This window comes from Melozone crissalis, unplaced genomic scaffold (genome assembly GCF_028551555.1).
Source record: "Melozone crissalis strain CALT ecotype California unplaced genomic scaffold, PUWL_Pcris_2 ptg000002l_1, whole genome shotgun sequence".
Lineage (NCBI taxonomy): Eukaryota > Metazoa > Chordata > Aves > Passeriformes > Passerellidae > Melozone > Melozone crissalis.
Window position 1 is genome coordinate 15995576 of NW_026535780.1, and position 25247 is coordinate 16020822.

The window sequence follows — 25247 nt, forward strand, 5'->3', positions numbered from 1 at the left end:
CAGTCTCCCAAACAGATGAAAAAACCCAGAACATCAACACCAGGCATACATTAATTGGTTTCATTAAACTAAATCTTCTGGGAAGACTTTTGTCTTGACTTTGATTTTTCTGCTCTGAGCAGAAACTCCAGCTTGCTGGTTACCCATCTGCTTTAGCTTTAGAGGTTTTGCTGTCCCTTGGGCTCCTGAAGCCACATGGGCCAATGTGTCCCAAAGCAGCACCAAAGACACATGTGTGAGCACTGGAACTTGATGTGATGGACACCAAGGCTGTGGGAGCTGCAGGTTTTATGTGCCCTGGAGTTCAGGGCCAGCACAGGCAGGAGAGGGGCAGTGGGGACAGCCGTGTGCCCCTGTCCTTTTAGCAACCCCTACCAACAACAGGGCACGTGCAGGGAAGGCAGAGGATGCCTGAGGCACCTGATGGACCCTGGGAGCACTTCTGTGAGGCTTAATTAAACTGTGAGCAATGGCACATGGTCTTTCACCTTTGTCTGATCCTGGTGTGGGCTGTGGTAATTATCACTACCTCATCAGTGCTCATGAGGAGTTGGAGGATGAAGAGCAGTTCCCAACAGGTAGCACAGCTGCAGACATCCTCTTCTGAGTAAATGGGAGCATTGTGAGGACAGCTGTGCCAGGGGCTCTGCAAATGTTCCCTGGCTGATTTTCTTCACTGGCATGGAAAAACCTAAGGGACTGCCTTGCAGCAGCTGGAGATTGATCAGCCATGGGCACTCATTTGCAGTTTTCAGGGAGAAGCAGGTACAGCAGGAAATGTGGAGCCTTAACAACTGTGTATTTCAACTGTGCACAAAGACAGGTGCAATTGCAGAAGCATTAGCATAAGACGAATGCATTTGCACCTTCAAAGTGAGCCCCTTTCAGTGGTACAAATGTGTCAAAAAATTATGTGAAAAATTGCAAAACAGTTAGAAAAGAAACCTGCTTTGGAAATTGCAGCCTGGGCCCTACTTCTGAAGAGCCTTTCATCTTTCCCCTGTCTTTCAATTCAGAAAGGATTCTCTCCACATTTGAGATCATCTGTCTCCTCTTTTAATAGCAGTCTAATTATGATTATCTATTAATAATTTATAAGAATGATCAGGCCTTTCCCTTCTCCTGTGTGTGAAGATAACACACAGAATTTACAACCCCCACTTTTTCTTGAGCCAGATCAATACCCCCATCACGAGGCCTCAAAATGTTAAGGAATGGTCAAGGAAGAGCTCTACAGTAGCTCTTTTTTTCCAAAAAGAATTCCAGAAAGGTTTCTTAAGAAATACATTTACTACCAATGACAAAGATAGTGATTCATAAGCCATAAAGCCTTGCAAAGTCAGGATCACACATGACAACTTTTCCATGTGTTGGGTAGCTCCCATTTTTCACCGTGACAGTTTTCTAATGTGGATTCCAATAATGAAGAAAGTATTTCCTTAGGGGAGAAAACTCATCAAGATGCTGAGCTTTTTTCCCAGTGACCAATTGCATGTCATGAAAACCAAGGTCTGAAGTCAGCTGAGGACAGGAGCAGTTGGACAGGTACGGAAATCTCACTGCTTGGCAAGGTCTCAGACAATTTTTACTCACCTCTAGTGTAGTCAATACAATCTTCTCAACTGAAGAAAAATAAGCCTCCCACAAGAACTGTGTCTGCTGTCTAAGTGCTAGGATTTTATCCTGATGGATAGACCTGATTGTAGAAGGAATCTGTAATACAGGATGTAATATAGTCAGAAGCTTTAGAAACAACACAATCTCATCAAATTAATATGCTGCTGACAAGCCCTCTCCTCCATTAGCAGGTTGTACAGCTTCAGCACTCCAGTCCAGTGGAGATGTGTGTCAACAGTTAAAGCCTGGATGTAAAACAAATGAGACACAACCCTTTATAACCTCTGATATTGAATATATTATTTTTTTTAATCTGCTTTTCATTTTTGATTGTTTATGGTAATGAGTAGTGTGGCATAGTAAGGAGTCCCTCCATGCAGCCCTTGTGATTTTCATCCCACAAAACTCTTCATGGACCAGTATTTGAACAACCTAGTACCTGCAGGGGCTGAGAGTTCAACAATAATCCCCACATTCCAAGTATATTAGTGGGATCTGGAACTGCATTTACCACAGCATGGCAACACTAAGTGTCCTAAGGAAAACACAGCAACACCTTAAGTAAGACTCCACTTTTTGGGAGCCCATGGATCAAATTGCATTTTAGTAATTACCTTAGGTGGAAAGAATAACATCTTTCACAACATCTGTAATTCACAAGGGAAAACAGTGCTCATCTTTGCCCCCTTTCCACAATCTACACATGAATTGTTGCCTTACAAATAAACCCTAAATTGTCCTGCTACAGCACTTTTCCATTAAAAAATGTAACTGCTCACTAGATCAGAAGGGAAGGGCTTCATGTCTACATCTCTCACCATCTCCATGTCCTTCTCAAAACTAAGATCTGTATATGCCATTTTTTAACTTAGGACATCGACCAAGGCCTCCAGTTCAACTTGGACAATGCAAAGTGACATTATCAGGGGGATTTACTGAAATTTGCTTCAGTGATGAGAGCTAGCCACAGCACTAGAAAGGCATTTAGAATATGCTGCTGCTTTGTGGTCATCTTTCTCTAGAAACGAACAGTTGTGTTCACACACACAGAGCCCAGGTATTTGCTTTTAAAACTAATGACTCAGGTAAAAGATTTATGAGAAATCAGTATCTGACAAGTTGCCATAATTTAGTGGTTGGTCTCGATGAGCTTAGAGGTCTTTTCCAGCTTAAACAATTCTGTGATTTCAATTAGAAATCACAAAAGTGAGTGACTGTGTCCTTGTGCATTCCAGCTTATTCTGAAGTTTGCCTGCATCCCACCACATTCAACCCTTTCCTGATCAAAACACACTCTGCTTATTCCTGAAATATTCTGAGAAGAGCTGGCGATCATTATTTGCTTTCACGTGTTCCCAAATCAAATTATTTCCCATGAAACCTCTTTCCTAAAGAAAATTTGCAACTTTAAAAATTTACATGTCAAAAATTTTTACAAGAACCACCAAATTCTTTACTTGCAGAGTTTGCAACCAGGTCTGGACACTTTGCCCATGGCTCCACTGGGTGCAGTGTTGGATGGGCCAGTGTTTGCTCTCTCAGCCCTTCAACTCTTAGACCATCATCTTAAGAGACACTGCTAATATAATACAGACTTTGGGCTTATGAGCTAGCACTGCAGCAAGGTGGAGCAGAAGAAAATGGTCAGATTGCCCAAGATGCTGCTGTATTTCCCTCCCCTATAGGCCCTTTAAGTAAAAGATAAGTCTTAAGGTAAAATACTCCCTGCAAAAGTAAAGACAGAACCTGAAAACATGTATTGGCACATGTCTAAGAGATCACATCACTATTCATGATGTGCTACAATAAGCAGAAGGATAATAAACATTACCTGTACTGGCTGCACAGATGTGTATTAGTCACACCCAGAAACATTATTAGTAGCAAAGACAAGATTAAAGTCACTTCTTAGTGGCAATACAGCATTTTCTCAATAAACATTTAATGCAGTATGTGCAACCTTGTGTAGTGTGTATGCACACATGTGTAATTCACTCATAAAATCAATACTCAATCCCCACTACATCTTATGAAAGGGAATGCTGCTCTGACTATGAAGGTTACTGCACAAAGTTATCATTTTACACACCATACCATACTCCTGAGTGCCAGCAAACACAGTGTCAAGGTTAAAAAGAGCCTTGATGGAGGCTCTGTTACAACAGCTGGAAAGAAAAATCAGAGCTCCCATTTTAAATGCATTTGCCTATTAATCTACTTGTCCAGAAAGACAGGTGGGGAAAATGATGTATTAATACAAATCCAGCATGATTACATTGGAATTATTAGAACTTTAATAAAAGGTCATTTCAGCAATGAGTAGGGGGGGAGGGAAAAACCACCCTGCACAAATAAATGCAGAAAAGCTCCCAGCACTATGATGAGGAGAATATGCAAATAAAAGCATCCGAGTTGCTCTCAAACAGGAAATGAAAAACTGTAACATAACAAAAACATTTCCCAGAGCAGACATTCAGGCCCTCTGCCAGCTCTTTAAAAACACTGTTAATAACAGAGCAGTAGCTGCTCAATATGGAAGCAGCTGTGTGAAGTGAACGAACGGCACGTTACCGGAAAACATGAAGATCAGCAAATTATTGTTATTTAAAGAGAGACATAATTTTGCTCTAAAAAAATGTGCTGTCCACAGAAGCAAAAATCAAATGGCCCTTTTATATTTGCAGCTTGTATGACATTAGGTAGAATAGGCACTCCATGCAAGTCTTGCTAGGCCAGCTCTTCACAAAAATTTACTTCCTTAGACAAGTAAACAGCCAAGTGATGACATGGCAAAGATACTTTGTTCTGTCAAACAAAGTACAGGCCACCACACCTGTACCTTTGAGGGCTTCTCCCTGTGGAGGACACTAAACTCAAGGATCAAAAAAAAAAATTGCTCTTTGTGGCTACTTTGTGCTTATTCCAGATCTTGTGGATCTCAGCTTTATGCTGGACAACGGCACTTTAGAAAAAACAATTTTCCAAGAACTTCTCCTAACGTGAATGTTTCTGCAGAATTTACAGAATATATTTGGACTGTAATACTCGCTAACATAGCTGAAAAAAACAAAACAACCAAAGTGCATTTAAAACCAAAGCAGATGCTGGAAGTAACAGGGAATTTGTAACTTCTCAGCCCATTTTTGTTCTATGACCTCAAGATTAACTATAAGTGACAGGAACACTGCTTCAAAAAGCAATGTTACATGGTCCACATATCAGAAAGGGGAGAGATTGTGCTTCTCATCAAATTGTTAGATGATAACTCCTGCCTGAGAAAATATCTGCTTTCCTGAGGATACTCCTGAGGATAAACTATTTTTTAAGGACTGGGGCAGAATCCACCCTCAAATGTTTTCCCCTTTGCTCCGTTCTCGGCTGTTTTTAAAGGCCTGGAAAGGCTTGGGGAGGCCTTGGGACAGCCCACGCTCCAAAGGACGAAAAGAGTCTTCAGGTTTTTCTCGGTCTTCAGTGTTTATTAGTTTTTATCGACAAGATTTTCTCTCGGCCCGACAGAGGTCCGCACAGCACGTCAGCCATGGACACACTGAGAGCCCTCGGGGCGGTCACTTATCTTTATACCCAAAACTACGTATAAGATATTTACCTATTTTCCCCAATGCTTTTCACCCTTATTGAGAAGTGCACTTTTAGTAAGAACCAGTGCCAAAGTGCCACCACCACCACAGAAGATGGAGGCCAAGAAGAAGAAGAAGAACAGGACACGCCCCAATTCCTCCATCTTACTTCTCTAGACCCCCCTGTACCGAAATTCTAAAACCTGTGTTTCACACTATAATTAACCTATCCCTTCACCATTTATCCCAGTGTGATCCTCCCATCCTCATACAGGTGTTGTCTCCTGTGCAGGATCAAAGTCCAGCCACCAGACACTTCTGGCAACATTCCTGGACCTCCAAGCCCCCCAAGGGTTGTCTCGGTGTCTCTGCACATCAGGGCTGATGTGCTGAGATCCCACACCCCTTTCATCCCAGTACCTGGACAGGTCTACCTCAGATTGGCATCCAAGTGCTCCACACCAGAAGAGGTTTCATGCTCTTCACAAAAATAAAAGTCTCCTGCACTTAAGAATTTGGCCTGGTGGCTGCAATGACCTTCAGGTCAAATAATGTCATATTAAATGAGCTCACAGCCAGCCTGACAAAGACAGTCCTTTCATGATAAAAGAATCTTTTACAACCCTGACCTTTTGGATTCATCTTCCCTGTCCACTGAGATGGTGGCAGCAATAATCAAGTGCAGGCCGTGGTCTGTTCCTTACCTGTAATAACAATCTCTCATCGCCGATGATGGCAGCTTGGTTCCAATCAATCACTTCCGAGAACGGCAGCTCCCATCCATTGCTGAGCATGACCGGGACGCAGGCGGCCTGTGGGCACAGAGCTGCTGTCAGCAGCGGTCCCAGCTCTCCACCAACACCCTGACCCCCTCTCTGCACCAGCTCAGGTGAGGCAACATGGCAAAGAACACCAGAAACCACAGCAGGGCAGCCCAAGTGTTTACAGTTTTGCATTTTGGGCTCATTTGTATGCACTGAAAGGCGGGGTTTGCATGGACAGTGGCATTTGCAATCTGGAGCTTACGCTGCCAGACAAGGGCAGAACTGTTCAGTGCAGCAGATGGGACACTGGAGAATTTAATACAAAATGATGGCCTTCCTTGCTGCTTTGTGAACCACTTAGCAAGGAGCAACTTCCCCAGTTTTATAGTAGGTTAGTGACAACCCTACAGAAAATACAGATCATATTTAACTCCTCACCACCTTTCCCATGAAGGAGTAAATTCTCTATCTTAGGTATCAACTTTTCAAATAGAGGCAACTGCACAAATACAACTCGTCTGTCATCACCTGTCTACAAAAAAAAGAATTGTTGTATGTCCCAAAACAAACAAAAAAAACCCATACACATTTAGTATCCATTTCTTACCAGTATGATCTGTGTAAACTAATTAAACTTCTGTGAGTTTTACCAGTTCTTCTGCACGGGCAGTTTGTGAATACTTAGCAAATAGGTCAGTATTTCCATAAACAAATGATCACCACTATGTTCTGGTCAGCTCAATCTCAACAAGGATCCAAACCAAACACCTTCTGATGAGATGAAATAACCTAGTACCAGAGGATTTTTATCAAACCTGTGCTCTGGTTCAGTTTCTTTTGGATCAAACCAAGCTTAAGTGTTCTGAGTTTGGTCCAGACTAGGGTTCAGGCCTTCCAAAAGATGGTATAAAGGGGAATCTTTCAGACTGCTGTACCTTCCTTGGTAAGATGCATCATGCAGAGCATCTCAGACTGGTCAAGTCTACACTACAGCAGTGATTATTATGTGTAAACAACTGTGATCTTCTGTAAGGAATTACATCAATGCATAAAAAAGCCAACTAAAAACACTTAGTAATGTGTTTTCACGTTTAAAACATTGCACTAATGTGGATTAAGACTTTCAACATCACCTGGATCCAGACAGAAACTGGGAATACATCATTATTGGTGAATACTGCTGCTAGCCTGATAGCAAAATCCGCAGTTGCCTACATTTTATCACTGACCAGGAGCCCACAAGTGCTGTGCAGTGAGGTGCAACCCTTGCTTTCCCCTCCTGAGACGATGTATTTAACAGAAGCTGCATGACTTTGAGCCCAGACGAGAGAAGAGCTGAGGAGTGCTCTTCAGCAGGATCTGAAGTGACTTGTCATCTCATACAAGCCAGTCCCACTTCTTCCTCTGAAGAGACTGGAGAGAAAACAGCACTTTTCAGGCTATTAATCTTCTCTTTAGTAGGAGAAAGAGGCAAGTGACAGTCCAGAACTTGGATCTCAAATTTGATTGCAGGTGTGGGGTTCAGTGATTACATCTATGTGTCCAAGGCATGTAGGGTATCCAAAAAACCCATCAAAGGTGGGCAGACATGACACAGGATCTACTGGAGTCCTTCTGGAGAAGCAGCAGAAAGCCAGAAGGGTTTCTGGGTACCCTGGGCTTCTAAAATGACATAATACACCTACACTTAAGTACCTGAGTCCTGCTCAGCACTGCAGTGAACAATACTCTCTCACAGTGGCTGGGACATTGCATGGTTGATGATGAAAAGGGATGGGATGTCATTCACTGACAGCTTTACTGTCAATGCTGTGGCACTTTCCAAATGGCAAAACAACTCCTGGAGGCAGGACCCTGCAAGGTGTGTTCATTTGCCATTTCACTGAAACCAAGCACCTCCTTCTCTCCACTCCAGCCCCCATGGAAATCCAGATGCCAGGTCCACAGGGAAGCTGCAGCTCCTCACAAAATGCTCTCTATGCCTGACTGAAGATCCAGGATTAGGCTGATGTTTGCGAAAAAAAAAAACTCTACCAGACAGGCAGGTGTCAGGCTTGACCACTGCGCTGCCTGGCCACAGGGACTCCAGAGCCCTTTTGTATTGCCTACTGTGGCTGGCCCACAGTAAAAAGGGGCCCACTAACCAATTTTTTAAAAGGTGAAGGATATTCAGGTGCTGTCCCAGCCAGCACACGAACTCCCTGAGATCAGCTTATGTCTACTTTCATGTAAAGCTTCCATCTGGAGCTTTAACACCTCCAGGCCATGTTCTGTATGTTCAGCAAGCACCATCTCAAAACTGGCAATGCATAAGCAGGTCTGTTTTGGCTAAGTGAAAACAAAAAGCTATTTTCACTGCCCCAGGGCTTACATATAAAGGCCAGTGTCTCCCGGGGGAAGCCTCATAGCTTGACAAAATACTGTTCTTAACCAATCTCTCAGCCTCACCACATCCAGGGAAACCCTTTTCCTGGAGATAGAGCAATCCAACCTTCAGATGAGTTCAGTGCCTCAGCCCCTCCTGGGAAGAAGCTGCCAATTGCTCCAGAAGTATGAATAGAGGCTTTTGCAAAGTGGATTACTGTCCACTAGGGAAATGAAACACATTTCCCTCCTCCCTCACTCCCTGCTATTGCACACTGAATCACAGCCAGCGTAGTCACTGCTTTAAACTGCAGCTCTTACCTGCAAGGCTTCCAAAAACCTGAAAGAGCCAAGCCTGCGGCCACGGGGAACCAGACAGAAAGTGGCATTGTGCAGCATTTCACGGTAATCATACCTAACAAGAACAGGGCAGAAAAGAGAAAATTCAATTAGCGGTGAGTCCTAGAGTAACTGGGCATGAAAATGCAAACAGCTGTTGAGACACATCTGGATAAAATCATCCCCAACCCAGACTGTTCAGCACCAGGTTAACTGACTCCCTCCATGCATGTCAGCCTCCTCCCTGGCTCCTTTTTGCTCATCCTCAGGAGCAAGCACTGTGGGAGAATGCTGGGGAGAGTGGTAATGAGATTGATTAGGAAGGAAGTCATTTTGCCTTTGCAATAATGAGCCCGTTCTGTATAAACAGTGCACGACTTCCAAGAACAAACTCACATTAAATATTTTGATACCCAAAGCATTGTTGCAGTACTTCTGTGACCCTGATTTCTATTCAGATTTAGTCAAAGCCATGCATAGCTGTGTTCACAAGAGGTTTGTACAAAGCAAAAAAATATTCAAGCTATGCCAAAGAAATATTTCCTTATCAAGCAGGCACTAAAAAAGGGATGGGGGGATACAATGACTCACTTGGTGGTTATTGTTAAGTGTGGAGAGAGGAATATACGACCACATTTTGGCAATTAATCACATAGCTGCAATGATCCATGCTTCTCTGAACTAAAGTGCTGATAGACACTTCTGGGGTTTTTTTCCCAATTACATCAACCACCACGAAATCATTCACCAAAACCACACATCAAATCCCAACAGCTTCCCGCCTGTTATTAGCAAATTGTACTTCTGACAAGCCCATGGCACTGTCAGTGGCATTGACCTTGTCTGAGTCAAAAGGATCCAGATTGAACACCCTCCACTCTCCAGAATGTCCTGGACTCTGCACATGGGTGCTATTTTGACAGCAACTTGTCGCAATGAATTTTTTTGACACCAATAGTCTAATTTTACCATGTCCTGCAGGCAGAGCAATTTTTTTTGTATGTGTTTCTATGTGCACACATATACATATATATATATGATTGTATTTTACATATAAAGAAGTTAGGATCTATGTTTGTATTCTCACACAGGCCAGACAGATGGGAGTAAGCCAATTTTCAATTATAAGCTCTGTCTTTAGGAAGAGACATCTTGCAAAGGCCCATTTGCTTAAACAAGCGTGTATAGCTAATTTGCACAAGAAAAGGTCACTGTGAATGGATTAAGATTATCTCCACTGAGAGTAAAATAAAACCCCTCATTGCATTAATTAAAACTACAAAACAGACTTCAAAGTCCCTTTTTTCTTTTGAATCCTATCTCAACTTTGGTTAAAATACATATATACATATTCTATCTGAATGGCAGCTATTTATTTTTCTCTGTGTGGGATTGAGATTGGCAGCCATGTCCCAGCTCACCAGTCAGCACTGATACAGCATACAGGAGAAAATACTAGAACTGGAATACAAAACCCCCAAATTTTTAAAAAAGCTGACATTTTTAAGCACTCCTTTTTTACATATTGAGAGGTCTGAGGCTCATTGCTTTTACTGTGTATTGTAGGACAACAAAATTAATAAATACCAAAAATAGAATACCCTGTAGGGCTAGAATACACCAGGTAGAAGTTCCCCATCATTGGCTAGATAAAAAAGTAAAATCCTGTTAATACCCTGGAATGCAACATTATCTACAAAACATTGATGGCAAAACCAGAACAGAAAGGAAAGCAGCAAGTAAGGTCACTGCAAGTGAGTCTTTCATATCCCAGTGACATCCTATATGGGGCACCTTTTCTTTCATATCTAACTTGCTGGTATTAGGATAGATTTAGAAAGGGAAAAAAAACCATAAGAGGATGTTGTTAACTATTTTCCACCTCAAAAAACCTCAATTTTCAACCAGTTAGCATCTTGCTCCCATTTTTGAGCCTTTTAAAACTTAACATGTGATTTATTGCAGAGGTCTGTAATAGCACAGTTCCTGGTCATCAAGCAATTTATCTACATCATACGTACGCAGAAAGCCCCATCCTAACTTTTTATGGGCACAAAATAACTATTTGCTTCAGAGAGGATCCACAAATACAGAAGGAACAGATCCAGAGTAAAGTAATATCCATCAAGAGCTGCTGAAGTGAACGAATCGCAGCAGAGATTATATTGAACAAATTTCTCTGCAATTTCAACCAAAATGCTTTAAGGTCACTCAATGGGATCTTTGAGCTCAGTGATAAGGGACCTATGCCTAGTTTAAACCCCCCAGAGACCACTCTGGGATCAAGTATCTATTTGAAATCTGCAAACATGAGGTGCTATTTCTACTCCTAAGAGTCCATGGGTAGCACGCCAAGCAAAGGGAGCACTCTGCCTTAGCTGGAAGACAGAAGATGGCCCATTATGTTTAAATACAAATTTGGGAACACTTTTTGTGCAATACATGTAACCAGCCCCAAACATTTCTGTCAGGCTGCAAGCATAGCTCTCTAACTGGAAGCACTGCTTACAGAGGAAATAATGTACATATACCAAACAGTATTTCAGAGTAAAACTTCCAGCAGAGGCCATTTCTTTCTTCTTTTTTTTTGGACTGCTAGGCAGCATTTGGAAGAGACCTTGGCCACAAAAACATTACTTGATAAATGAAACTCCAGCCAAAGGCCATGGTGAGGACAGAAGGCTCAGGGCAATTTTCACTTTCAGGCTCCTTCCCATTCAGCCCAGACAGAACCATGCACACAGCAGGAGGTTTGATTTTTGCCAGCATTCTGACAGGAACTGCAAAATGTTTATGTACATTTTCCACCACATAGTAGAAAGCATACAGCATTACACCTGAAAGCATCTCTGTGTTTTCCTTAACTCAGACTTAAAATACTTTCAGTGAAGTGAGTGAAATTATCTCTATGATTAAAGGTAAGTATCTGAATTAAGTGCTTGCTGGACTTGAAATTTCTCCTTCACTTGTCCAGGAGAGAAATCAGAGCTGGTACAGACTTCCAGGAACACCCTCTCAGTTAGACTACTGATGTTGTACATTAAGTACCAATCTGGCATTTAATGCAAACATCAGTACTGCATCAACAACAGGCTTTATTTCCCCACTATCTCCACTAACTAATCTCAGCAAAACCTCAGGGAGGCAATCAAGAATAAGAACCTCTGCTTGCAAATGGAGGAGGCGTCTTAAACTATAGAGAAAATAGTCAAGTGTTTAGAAGAGGTTCTTCCAGGGTTTCCTCTTATTCTTCTCCCCAGCATTGGGGGTTAGATCTGTTTCCAGAACTACTTATTACCATTAGCTGGTAACATCTGAAGATGGCAGGGACACTTGTTATGGTCTTCCAGCTTGCATGGCTGTGGTTTCTGCAAACTTGGAGCTGTCAGCATGTGTGGACAGCTCTCCTTTACCCGCCTACAGGGGTAAAGGAGACCTGCCTACCCTTTTTTTTTACCCAGCTGTGGAGGTTTTTCAGGCTCCAGAAAATGAGAGCAAAGACCAGCACTGCAGAGCACTGAGCAGGGGCTGGCTGGGCACTTCTTCCTTACTTGTGCTGCTTTGGTGTTGCACTACTTCTGGCACTTTCCTTTCCTCCTGGCAGTTTATCTTCCCTAGCATTTACTGTAGAAAAGCTTTTAGAGGAGTCCTCTGCTTTGCTCAGAAGGTATTTATTTCCAGAAAGCTCCAGGTTTCCACATTAAAAGACTGGCGGGGAGTTGGGGCACATGCTTATTGCTCATACATTCCTGAGCTCTTCATTCTGCATGCTCGCACAGAGGTAACATTTTACTGCCAATTTTAGGGTCGGCTTGGCCTGGGTCTCAGCTGCAGCATTCAAATGTTAAAATCCAAAATGCATATGCCTTAAAAATGACAGTTGGGTCTTCAAAACTAAAATAGCTAAAGATTTAATCCTAAGCTGGCATCCCTCTGTAAGTATTAGAGGCATGTTTTATTAACTTTCAGGCTTCTTTTCATAATGATTAAGTGTACCTTGTTCACAGCTAGTACCTTTTTAGGCAGCATAAAAGAATAGCCCTATTTGCAATCAATTCTAATTTATTCACAACTTAATTGAATTATTCCCTCCCTGCCACCACCCATAGTTGAGGAAATATGTCTGGCCCCATCGATCACCCAGGTGTAAACACTGCAGTGCTGTGTGGGCAATTATCCAAAGGAGAAACACTGCCTGGCCAAAGGCTCCTACCATTTTAACTCCTTGATCCAACACACAGCTTCTGTCTTCCCCCATCCCCCTTTTTTCTTTTTTTTTCTTCTGATGTGCCGACCATGTCAATCAGCACATGGATTAGAAGGCTGTTTGGCATTCCTGGTTCTCCATTATCCCAAAGAGGCCAGGCAGGCTGCAGAAGCTCTGCATTGACTAATCAGCCATGCCATACATTCCTTCCTACAGCTTAAGCATTTCCCCATGTCACTACACTGTAGAGCTTATAAACTAGCCTGGAAAATATTTTCACTATCAATTTGCGTATAAACTATTTTTTTGAAAGTCACTTCTTTATCACCACTGATTGAAGAGAGGTCTAAAATCTAAAAAGACTGTTTAGACCAGTAGATATGTATAGATGCAGTGATTATCATAACACTTTATCTAGCTGTATGTCACCTGTCATGTAGACAACATGTTTTTTGACAGGATACAATCACCATTCCTGTTTCATAGATGAAACCTGAGACACAAATGACTGGTGGCTTCTCCAGCAGCTAGAGGGACCTTGAGAATGCTAACCACAGCACCCTGACCTTACTTCTTCCTCTCTGGTGATGCAGCATTCACTGAAATCCAGCTGCATGTTATGGCTATTAAAATTCAGATGGAAATACAGGAGCAGAACCCAAGCCAAATACAACAGGTTTAACTCAAATCAAATGCAATGGGTTTAACCCAGCAGTACATATTTTAACAGTGCCACACATAATCCATCTTTTGGAAGATGCTGGAGATCATCTTTGGCAGGGACTATCAGCACATTCCGCTGTAGAAGTCAGATGCGACTAGAGCTGCTTTTTTAATTCCTGAGCCAAAAAATTGTGATGGCACTTAACCAACTATGTCCAAGGCTCCCTCTCTGAATCTGCAAACCCATGAATGCACACTGCATCCTCCAGAAGCTTCTGTATCATATAAAGTCCTACAACAAAGACAGACACTAAAACCTGTAGCACAAGGGTAAATGGAGAAGTGTTTCTCAGTTTTCCAGGATATTAATTTTCAGCTATTAACCAGTTGGCCATTTTTCCATATGTAAATGCTTAATACAGATGGCTCTGAACTCCTGGCTGGAGAGCCTGAGAAGAAACCCCACTCAGTCACAAGGAGCATCTCGTTGCTTGGTTTCCACTAAGGTATGTTGGCTTTTAAATAAACTGTCAAGTAAAACTTGGCATTGAAAGCACCAAGTGAGTAAGTGCCTTTGTAGAAGGGCTGACAGCTCGGCTGTGTGTGAGACAGAGAGCTGTCCAGGCCTGAGCTGGGAAGGCTCACACATCCTGCCTGGAAGGAGCCGTCACTGCGGGTGCTTGCCTCTGGATTTACGGCTGCACAAAGCTGTGGGGGGATCTGAATGCTCTGGCCACAGGCAGTGCATCTCCTGCTCTGCAAGTGCTGGTTCTGGAATTAGAAAGTTTGGAGGTGCAAAAACATAATTGGAAAACTTTTTTTTCCCTGTTTAAAAGGCTAATTGATTTCACAGGTGTTTAATTATCATTTGCTGTGAGATAATACCTTGTAGTGCCATAAAAAATGGATTTAATTTTCGAGTGCTTGCAAAACCATTGCCAAAGCCAAGTTAGAGCGAAAGCTAGATAATTATTCTATAAATCAAACACACTGCCTCCTTTCTTTGAAATTTTTAATACTTGGCTATAATGATATCTGACGACCTTGAAACTAACATAAAAACGATTTTCTTGCCAAGTGCTGAAAGGCAGCCATTGGAATATTTCTTTCAGTCCAGCTCATCACTGCAGCCACTGCCACCTCACTGCCCAGGCTGCTGGACTCCAAGGGATGCTACTAACTGCAGCAGCAGGTGTGAACAGAGACTTCAGAACAGTGGTAATGGCTGAGTATGGGTATGAGCAGAGTATGGGTATGAGCACGAGCCCAGTCTGAAAACTCTGAATAATTCTACTAGGCCTTGCAACGAAAATGAAACTCTGTAAGCATGCAGCAACTAACTGTGAAGCACAACTGTTTTCTCCATTTCATGTCAGCATCTTCCTTTAGTTCAGAAGGTTGGATTAGCAAAGAAAAACAGGGAAATAGACTTTTCACTTTACTGCACTGCTAAAGAAACTTTATTTTACAGTTAAGATGGGCAGTAGCCCTTAAAACTGAAAATATCTTTAAAGTCTTCAGTGACATCACTGCTGGATTCAGTTCACTTCAATATTATGCAGAAAAACATTTGGATACACAAGCCGTTAACGTCAATGTGCATTCCAACAAATAAAAATGCTCTAAAGATTTCTGTCTAAATATTTACACATAACATCCTGTAAATCTATATGATGCATGCAAGGCATGCACAACACTTGGGTTGCAAAATGCTATCCAACTGGCTCCCAGTGTAGCAGCTAGGCCACCCAGAATCTTACACAGTAAATGTGGTCTCACCAACATCATTTGATATTTAAAGGTAACTGCTTATTTAGCAAGTGTACCAGAGTAGGTTTGTAAGTGGCATGTCAGAGGTAAACCTTGCAGAGGTGCCTCTCTAGGCAGTGTTACACCCACGTTACCAGCAACCTGCTCATGGCACTGTGTAGTGCTTCTTCTAAAACCAACACCAGCTCCCAGGCTTTGAAGTCCTCTAAGAGCTCCTGTTTCACAGCCACACCTCACTGTGCTGGCAGCAAGAAAACTCACCTCATGCCTGAACAAGAACAATCCATGGAGAAGCAAATGCAGTGCTTGCCTGTACCTTGTGAAGAATGTAAAGGCAGCCCCACACATGGTAAACACCCTCCAGGTCAGTGGGAAAGCAGGGATACTGATGCACACACGCGTGGATGCACACCCAGGAACACGCACACACAAAGCCACACGCTAAGATTTTACCTGGCCCCATCTCCCCTGACATGCACTCTGAAGTGACAAAAGCATGTTTGAATACTCTGTCTGAAAAGTGTCCAGCTGGCACTTACTGACCACCAAGGTGCTGGACCCTTCCAAGGTAAAGATCAGGTGAAGCTATTAAGATGATCCAGTGGCTCAGACAGCCCCTACTAACAGGATTCTTGTAACAATAAAATACACCAGCACTTTGCATCATTATGGTACCTCCACCTTGCCATTTCCTGGAGATCACAAACTCCTTTTAGAATATTTTAACATAAAGAACCCCAGTCTGCTGGCAGGAGAACAAACCAGCACCTCCACCAATGAAACCACCATGTAGTTGAACTTGGGCTTCATCTACTCAGCCTTGCTCCTCAGTATTGTGCAAGGAAAAATGCAGGAGTAAGTTGAAACTAACTAGTATCTAACTCTTGATAGTCTGCTTTGGTGTTGCAACAGGAAACTTCTATACTGGGCTGCATCAAAAGAAGTGTGACCAGCAGGTTATGGAGATGGTTCTCCCCCGCTACTCCACTCTGGTGAGACCCCACCTGGAACACCGTGTCCAGCTCTGGGGTCCCCAACACAAGAAGGACATGGACTTGATGGAGCAGCTCCAGAGAAGGCCGCAGAGACAATCAGAGGGCTGGAGCACCTGTCCTACAAAGAAAGGCTGAGTTTGGGCTGTTCAGCCTGGAGAAGTCTCCAGTGAGTCCTTACTGTGGCTTTTCAATATACAATAAAGGGGGCTTATACGAAAGATGGAAAGAAGAATTTTTACCACATCCTGTAGTGACAAAAGTAATATTTTTAAATTGAAAGTGATTGGATTTACATCAAACATAAGGAAAGATTTTTCCAGTGTGAGGGTGATGAGGCACTAGATTAGATTGTCTAGAAATGCCTAGGATGTTCCATCCCTGGAAGTGTTCTGCCTGCCCATGGCAGAGAGGCTGGACTAGATGATCTTAAAATATGCCTCCCAACACAAATAATTCTGTAATTCTAGGATATTTATTTTTAAAATTTGGGATAGTCTATTCTGTCCTTCACAGAGTGACTCTGTTTGGACTTTAGCCTTCTCATAGCCATGAAGCAGTGTCAAACACTTGTCCTAAATAGCTCCATCTACTCCCATTAACTGAACTCACATGCTGTGACAGTCTAGCAGTGAACATCCTTGGGGTAAATTCCCACTGCAAGGACAATGTTCTTATTGATTTATTGTCTAACTTAAAAAAAAAAAAACCCAAAAAAACCAACTAAAACACCCAACAAGCTAAAAAACCAAACAAAGAGACAAATTTTAGTTCATCTGCTACCCACTCTAATTTTGAGATTACAAGACATACCTGAGAGCCTCAGCATCCAGAGATATAAAAGACTTATTGTGAGATAGTTCACCTGTCAACACACCTGTTGGTTCTGAAGGTGATGATTGCTACCTACCTGTCAAAAAAATAAAAGGCCTCCAAATCTTTCTTAATTATTTTTAAATAGCTCCTTATTAAAAACTTGGGGTTAAAAAATGCTGAAGAGGATCAGTTTTCTAGACTTTCACACTTCAGTGCCTGTGGTTACTGAATGTTTTAAATAATCTAGAAAGAAAAAAGGTTTATTACAGGCCCCAGAGGATAAAATATGGATAAAAGCAGTGTTCTGCACCCATTTATGCAACAGTCCAATATCTGGACCCAGAAGAGACCAGAGGACTCTCCGTTAAGCTGCCTGTAGGACTGGGGCTTCAGCAGGACAGTAGAGAAAGTACAATCCCCTGAAGATCAAATTAGAAGGGGCTATAGTTTCTATTCTTGCTTGGAATGTCTGGCTGAGCTCTTTAGCAAACAATTTAGAATAGTCCTTATGAAGCTTATCATTTCCTATTCAGCTCCACAGATTTTCCCATAACAGCTATCGAGCTCCTAAGTGGCTTGTTGGCATCTTTAAAAGTTATAGTCCTCCAGACGTACCATCTAAAAATGGAAAGCAAAGATGATGTGCAATGCTGGCTCTAATTATGCAGGAGTTCATTTCTATGAATGACTGGATTTGTTTCCAAAAAAACAAAGAGAGACTTCACACAGGAACTGCTGGCACAGCCCCATGTTGTCTAGGCATGCTGACCTAAAATGTGACCATGCTTGGAGGAGAAACTAGTTCAGCAAATCCAAGGAACAACTTTGAATGAAATAGAGAAGTGATTTTGATTTTTTACTCATACAGAGTCAACTGTAGCTTAGTCCCCAGGAGCAGTACACCACAACACATCCAGATACTTTGTTATTCTGGCTGATTATTAATTCTTCTACTTGCCTTCATCTGAGGATCTCCAAGTATTTTCTTCCTCCTTTCTCTAAATTAGACAAAGCTACCTCAAAAATAGGATTAGGACACAAAGTGGGGAGGGGGGGGAACAATCCTAACTCTGTATTTTGGTTTTGTAACTCTGAATTTTAGGGTAAAATCCCAGCACTGTTAACAGTCCAGGATAGTTTCCACTGGCTGAGAGCAGATGATCTTCTGGATTTAATGAGGACAAACTTCTGCAATAAAGCAGAACAGGAGTGTGAACTCTGGAAGGGTAGGAAAGGCAGTATTTTTTTTCCTTATTGCAGTCAACAGTCAGTATTAAAATAATTTTTATTTTCTAAGAGAGAGAAAAGAGAATATTGCAGGAAAAATCCACTGATAAATGTTTTTTGGTGATGCCTCCTATAACCGTTCACAGTTTTGCCTAGATAAAGCTAAATCAAGGCCATGCCATGTGTGGTTTGAGAACCAGGACTGTGCTTCACTGAGTGGCCAGGTAAAATGGAATCTGTCACTCTGCAGATCTGCTTCCCTGGGCTCGCTCACTTCTGCTGACTACAGTAAAATCCAAGTTTTTCTCTTATTTATTTTTCTCAGCAAAAAAGGCATCTATAACTAGTGCACTGCTCCCCTTCATTTGTGCATCACCAAGGGCCCTTTGGAGCCCTTCTCCTCTCCTCCTCAGCCAGAGTGAGCTGCATGCCATCAAGCATCAGTTTAGAACTGCAGATGGCTTTTATTAGGTGTTTCCTACCTTCCACAGTATTCTTGAGGAAACTCCAGTGATCTTCAGTTGATGTTGAACCAGAGCAGGGTGTTTATACTACATTCAGTAAGGCTGGAAAGAGTTTTATCCTCTTTCACAGGTACAAAAGATAATAATTTCAAACTGAAAGAAGTTTAGATTGGATGCAAGGAAGGAATTTTTCACTTCAAGGGTATTGAGACACTGGAATAGATTGCCCAGGGAAATTCAGGATGTCACTGGAAGTGTTCAAGGTCAGACTGGTTGGGGTTTTGAGCAATCTGATCTATTGAAAGATGGCCTGTCCACAGCAGGGGATTGGACCAGACCCAGATCTTCCTATGGTTCTCTAAGTCCCCATTGTGACATATAGGACTTTCAGGCAAAATTGCTTTCTAAAAAACCCCAGAAGCACATTTGCATCCATGCATACTTATTTGCCCACACTTCCACACTATTTAGAAAGGACTTTCATCTGGAAACCACTGATGCATATGCTTAGCCTTCTTCTTCTTCTGCCTGACCCTGCCCTGACACATAAAAGAACCTCACACATGATTTCTGCAAAAATACTTTTTCAAAAAACAAGGCCCATTTTGAGAACCAAGTCACAGGAATAACCAACCACAGCAAACTGAAGGAGAGCTCTTTTTAAGCATGCAAAGCAAGAAAACCAGTTTGAAAAGGTTAAATGCCAAACATTATGTAAACCAGATCATTTCATAGCTCTGAGCACAACTGTCACTTTGCTCCTAAGTGTCCCACGGACACACCTGCTGATGGTGACTGCCTGGCTGCTCACATCTGCACCTCCAGTGCCTCAACACAGTGTCAGGCATGTGAGCTATGTTGGGCAGAGCCTATGAGCTGCAGATGGTGTTTCTCTGTCCCTACTGATACCCACTCCTGCTCTCGGTGCTCAGCACTGCTCTCAACCCTGTTTCCCCTTTTTAGCATTCCTGCCCCGCTGGGCAGTGTTTGCCTGAACGTGCTATGTCTGTTTGCAAGCTAATAAATTATTTACACAAACTATTCAGGCATAGCAGCAAAGATATAAAACATTTATCAACAAAAGGAACAGTTTGTCATTTTAAAATAATTATGTTTCTTTAAAGAAACCAACAAATTCAGTTGTCTCAGAATTACTTCCTAGTTTGTGCAGACTTGAAAAGACTCTCTCTTTTGCAGAGAGGCATCTCTACTCCAAATAAAGCCTTAACCACAAGAAATTTTATACCTCAGCAAGGAAATCTAAAGCTGGTAGGTTTTGTAGCCAGAACCCCAATGAGAAGCACAGATCAGGTTAGGCATATGTTGGCACCTTCTCCTGTGATCTGCCACATGCTGAAACACTTCACATGAGCTGTAGGAGAGCAGGGAACCCCTAAGTGTATTTGCAACTCTGCTCTGGGGCCAGTAGCTGAAGCACACTCACAGCAGGGAGCAGCTCTGCCAGCCCCATCCCTGGGACAGTGCCAGACACCTCCTCCATTCCCACAGGAAGTGTGCAGGGCCACAATGACTCTGCCTGCCAAAAAAAGCCCTTTGCTCTCTCCCTGCTCCCTGCCCTGCCTTCAGTATCTGCCCCAGCCATGAAGGTGCAAGGACAAATGGAAAGGGAGAGGCATCAGCATGCAAGTGCTCAGAGAGACCTATGATCTGGTGTGCTTTGCAGATTGCCAAGGAAAACATGACTGTCCAGACAAAAGGGTTTGGGAGAGGATGCCAGCAGTGATGAGATTAGTCAGATGAACAACAGCTCTTCAGCCAAATGCTAACAGCCAACAGATGGATGGGAAAAGTCTCGACTGTAAGAGAGGCCATGCAATCATGCAGGGCAACATGCAACTGCTTTTTATACAGGTGGCTTAATGCTGGTATTAGTTTTAAAATATTTAACATATTTTTGAAATTCCAGTGATAAGCACAGAGCACTGAAAAGACATCTGCAGAAGAGGATTCTCTGTCAGGGTAACTTCAACTTCCCACCTCTCAAAAACTGTAAGTGCAGCCCCTGTGCTAGTGGGAGAACAGGCTGCACAGTTCCCAGCTGAGTCTGGGTTTTGTGTGTTGTGTCCCCAAGGGGCATAAATAAGACCTGGAGCTCTCCCTACAAACTTCTGAGCAGCTGCTCTCCCCCAGCTGCCCTTCTCAGACTCCAGATGGGCTGTGATAGAGACATTTTCCTACAGCAGTGCCTCAAATCATGTGTTAGATGTGTCAGCAATTTTTGCCAACATTGGAGGCTAAAAAGGTGCAGACCTGGAGCAGGGCTCTGGAGCATCCTCATGTAGCACAGACATCTTTTACATACTGTTTAAGAGACTATAAAATCCAGTAAGCCAAAATATAATGCTTGACATCTGAAACAAGACTTTTTACCTTAGAATGGAACAATTCTGTATAGAATTAGAGTGTCATTGTGGACAAGCAGCTCAAGGCTGTTACAGAAGAGCAAATGAATCCTTAGACACATGAACCATGTACACACAGAGAAGATATTGTCCCTTTGTACCTGGAGTCAGTGAGGCAGGCACCAGAAAATACACTTTGCTAACATCTCCACATTTTATAAAGATGGTGAATAATTGAAGACAGAGAAAAGGGACAGAGAAGTTATTTAAAGGACTGTAGTAAATACCCTTCTGAGAGAGACTGAAAGACCTCAGCTTGTTCAGCTTATCAGTGAGAAGAGGGAGAAGTGGCTTGATTACAGCATATAAGTGGCTCTACAGGGAGAAAAATAAAAGGAAGCAAGAGTTCTTCAACCTGCCGAAAAAGGGCATAACAGGGATCAAGAGGTGGAAGTTAAAAGTGAAACAAACATCAATAGAAATCTGTAGTAATGCCGGGCACTGAAGATACTTTAAGCACTGAACCAAAGTGCCAGCAGAGCTGGTGGCTGCTCATGAAGGGATCTCTGGGAAGGGGAAGGCAGCGCTCAGCCAGGACACGCATTAACCCATCCTCTGTCACTGCCTGCAGCACGGGGTGACACCATGGGCTCGCAGGAGGTCAGACACTGTAATCTCCTGCTCCATCTGGCCCTCCATTTCCTGTAAAAGCTACTCCTATCTGGGGCTTTTCCACAGCCCTGAGCACAAAAGCTCTACCTCCAATATTCCATCATGTAAACTTCATCCAATTACATTAGTACTGAAATGCCTGGGGGTATCTTCTGATAAGCATTCCAGGCACTACTTAGACAGCCTTACTGGAGGTACAACAAATTCTGTAGGACTAAATAACAACTGCCTACACCCCATAACAAATAACCTTCAGGATTTTTCTACTTCAGACCAGCACACTCACCTTACTCAAGAATTATTCATCTGATGGATGGACAGTTACAAATGTATCTTTTCTTTTTTTTTTTTGAACTGAGATCAATATTGTATTTCTATAGATCTCAACTGGTTTCATTCCTATAAAATTCACTACAAGACTTTTCCACAAGGATGATGATCCCAAATAAAGTATCAAGGTTGATTATCATTTTGGCAAACTTAAGAGAGGCATTCATAAATTAGCAGAGTAGAAGGAGGGAAAACCCCAAACCAATAAATTATTATGCCTAGATGGAAATTTTAAAATGATCTTGTTTTAATGGATTATTGAAGCCCTCCCAAGTTCATCCGCAGATGCTGGAAGCATGAATGGATAAAACTGGATGTGTAGGGATTAGCAAAGTCATTAACACAATCACATTTTCCCTACATGGAATATTTTCTTTTCTCCTCCCTCTGCCTTTCAAAGGTTTATGATCTCTGTCTAGTAATGCAGCCAGTTCTTACAAAAAACCTACCAAGACCTCTGTAATTTAGTTGGTAACATCAGTGTTTATTGTCTTTTGCACAGAGATGTCCTGTTTAGAACTAGCTTTTCATCACAAATTAATAATCTGCGGTGGGAGGTTTGCAGAAATGGAGAAAGAATGAGAAATAAATTGGCAGACAGCTCCTTGCTTGTTTTATCGTGCCCCAGGTTAGTTTGTGTTCAGAGGGGAGGAAGGTCTGAGCACAGCAGTCGCACCTCTCAAATACAGTTTTTTTTTTGGTTTATACCTTCCCCTACTTTGGGCTTTCTTACTCTGCTGAATAAATACATCTCTGGCAGAAACCTTACCATGCAAGGAGATGTGTGGTTTGTGTTTTGCCCACGCCATGGCATCTCGAGCTGGCTGTGGTTTCACAGGTGTGAAAGCAGCCTCTCAGCCCCTTCTCCTTCAGCCTGGCAGGTTTGGCATGATTCTGGGGTGACCTTTTTCATGGAGTTTTGAAGGATAACATGATTGCTGCCTCAGCAGATTTCCCAAGAAATTCATGAGAGAGCTTTCAGCTCCAGTTTTGTGAGAAATCCGAAAAAAAATTAGCCTTTAAAGTGACACACGACCTTACTGTCTGTCCCAGTGCTGCCACAAATGTCAAAAGCCTCAGAAAACACTACTTGAATCACAGATTTGACAAAAGCCCCATAGAGAAGTTATGGGAGATAACATTAACCCATTACTCTGTGCATTCTATTGTAGCTGGTAATTTCTGGGTGTCTCCTCAACCCCCAGACTCCTGACAAATGTACAAATTCATTTTGCCCAAGGAACCAGCACTCTGTGCATTCAGATAAATGCTGCAGGGAAATGTCCATGGGCATCTTCTGTAGCTGCTTATACTCATCACATCTGCAGACCAGCAGTCTCCTAGCCTCAGGTCCTAATGCAGCTACACTCTTACTTATTTGCAGGAACATCACTAGTCTGCATAAGTAGGAGGGAAGGGCAGCTCTGGCTGGGCTGGAGGATACACTGTTCCACAGCCCTCAGGCATGGATGGTGGTGTAGTGCTGCTTTTCCAGTGATACAAACCAGATCCCACTAAAAGCAGGTACCGTGCTGCACAGGAGAGGAAAGAAGGGCCAAGGCCAGAAGGGAGCAGGCTCAGGAGACAGCCAGATACTGCAGAGGAACAGGAGCTCCCTGCCTGCCAAAGGAGAGCTGGGCTCGGGGGTTAACCAGGACTGAAAGGCCAAGCACCCAGCAGAGAAATCCCCAGGGGCTGCCTGGGCCCTGGCAGTGCCTGGGTCACCAAAGGACAGGACAGCAGCCTGCTGGCACGATCCAGCCACATGAGCTTCTTACCCACACACTGCAGTCATGCTGCCCTCAGGGGCCAGCCCAGATGCTCTCATAAATTAGTGCATCGAGGTCACCATGGCCAAGTTTTTGCACATCCCAGTCTACAACAACCCTGTTAAAAGCTGTGCTCTCTTCCTGAAGGCATGTGGCTGCTGACAGTCAGGCCAAGGACACATGGTGACTGTGCCCAGCAGCCCCATGGCCTCCTTTGGTGCCTCCTGTGCAGAGCCACGGTGCAGCTGTGGGCATCCCCTGCAAGCTCAGCCCTGCAGCTTCAGCCTCTGGAGCTTGAAAAACCTGGCTGCAGTTTTCACACATCGACAGCAACAAGGCTTTCACTTTGCTCTGTCTGCTGCTTAGCAAAACACACCAAGGTCAAAGAAAGACCATGACTTGAAGGTTCTTCCCAGCAGCACCAGGGTCCTGGTGCCCAAGAGAGGTCGGGCCAGCAGGAAAAGCGCTCCTGCCTGTGACGCGTGCGCTGTGACCCCGGGCAGGCAGCACCGCGCCCGCCCCGTGCACAGCCCGGGGACTGCTTGTGAAACGATCCATGACGCACACAAATGGCTCTTGTTTGTCTTACTGTACACTGCAAATATTGCTTCTAACGATGAGGCTTTTGCCAAATGGTTGTGAACACACCCAAAATGGGATCCTGGAGATAAAACCACGCAAACAAAGTAATGTGATCACCGGCTGTCTTCCAAGAGGGACTGATCAATGTCCTCTGGTTTGGGCTTAGACTGCAGCACTGTTTCAGCAGAGCTGAAAAGTGGATGCAGGCAGCACCAGCTACCCACCTCTGCTGCTCTTAGGATCAGCCCAGATTGCAGAGAGCTGCTGAACTGCTTTTAAGCTGAAAATCCTCTCCTACTCAGCTTCTGGACCAACTTGAGGCCATAAAATTTGAATTTCCCCGGTTTCCAAAGAAGATTTACTCAGAATTTGTTTTTGAAGGGGTCTAAGTCAATAAAGAATACAGAAGTGTATATTTTTTAAGCAGAATCTTATTACTTTTACCAATCAGTAAAAATAAATCAGTGGCTACTATATGATTGTACTATGTATGTCCCCAAAGTGAGTAAAATTGAATTCGTGCCTCTCTAAAAATCAGGTGCAAAAGACTTGTAAGAGGAAGGCAAGGGAATTATTCTCCATCCGAGCCCTCTCCTGAGGTCAGTGGATGATGTTGGCCAGATTCTGCTCTCAGTTACTCTGGTGTGAATCTCAGTGGAGTTGCTCTGGATTTACACCGATGTAGCTGAGAAAAAAACCTGCCCTGTCAGTTTTCCTTCTTCGGTGACTG

General features: G+C 43.1%; 1 protein-coding gene across 1 annotated transcript in view; it reads right to left on the bottom strand.

The window, feature by feature from the left end:
* Positions 1-25247, bottom strand: part of EXT1 (exostosin glycosyltransferase 1) — a 176881-nt gene that overhangs the window by 17355 nt on the left and 134279 nt on the right. Inside the window, exons 2-4 of the mRNA XM_054277918.1 lie at positions 8645-8738; positions 5900-6007; positions 1594-1713 (exon numbers count right to left, since the gene is read on the bottom strand). Of these exons, the coding sequence (XP_054133893.1) occupies positions 1594-1713; positions 5900-6007; positions 8645-8738 (322 nt within the window). The remainder of the gene's footprint in view (positions 1-1593; positions 1714-5899; positions 6008-8644; positions 8739-25247) is intronic.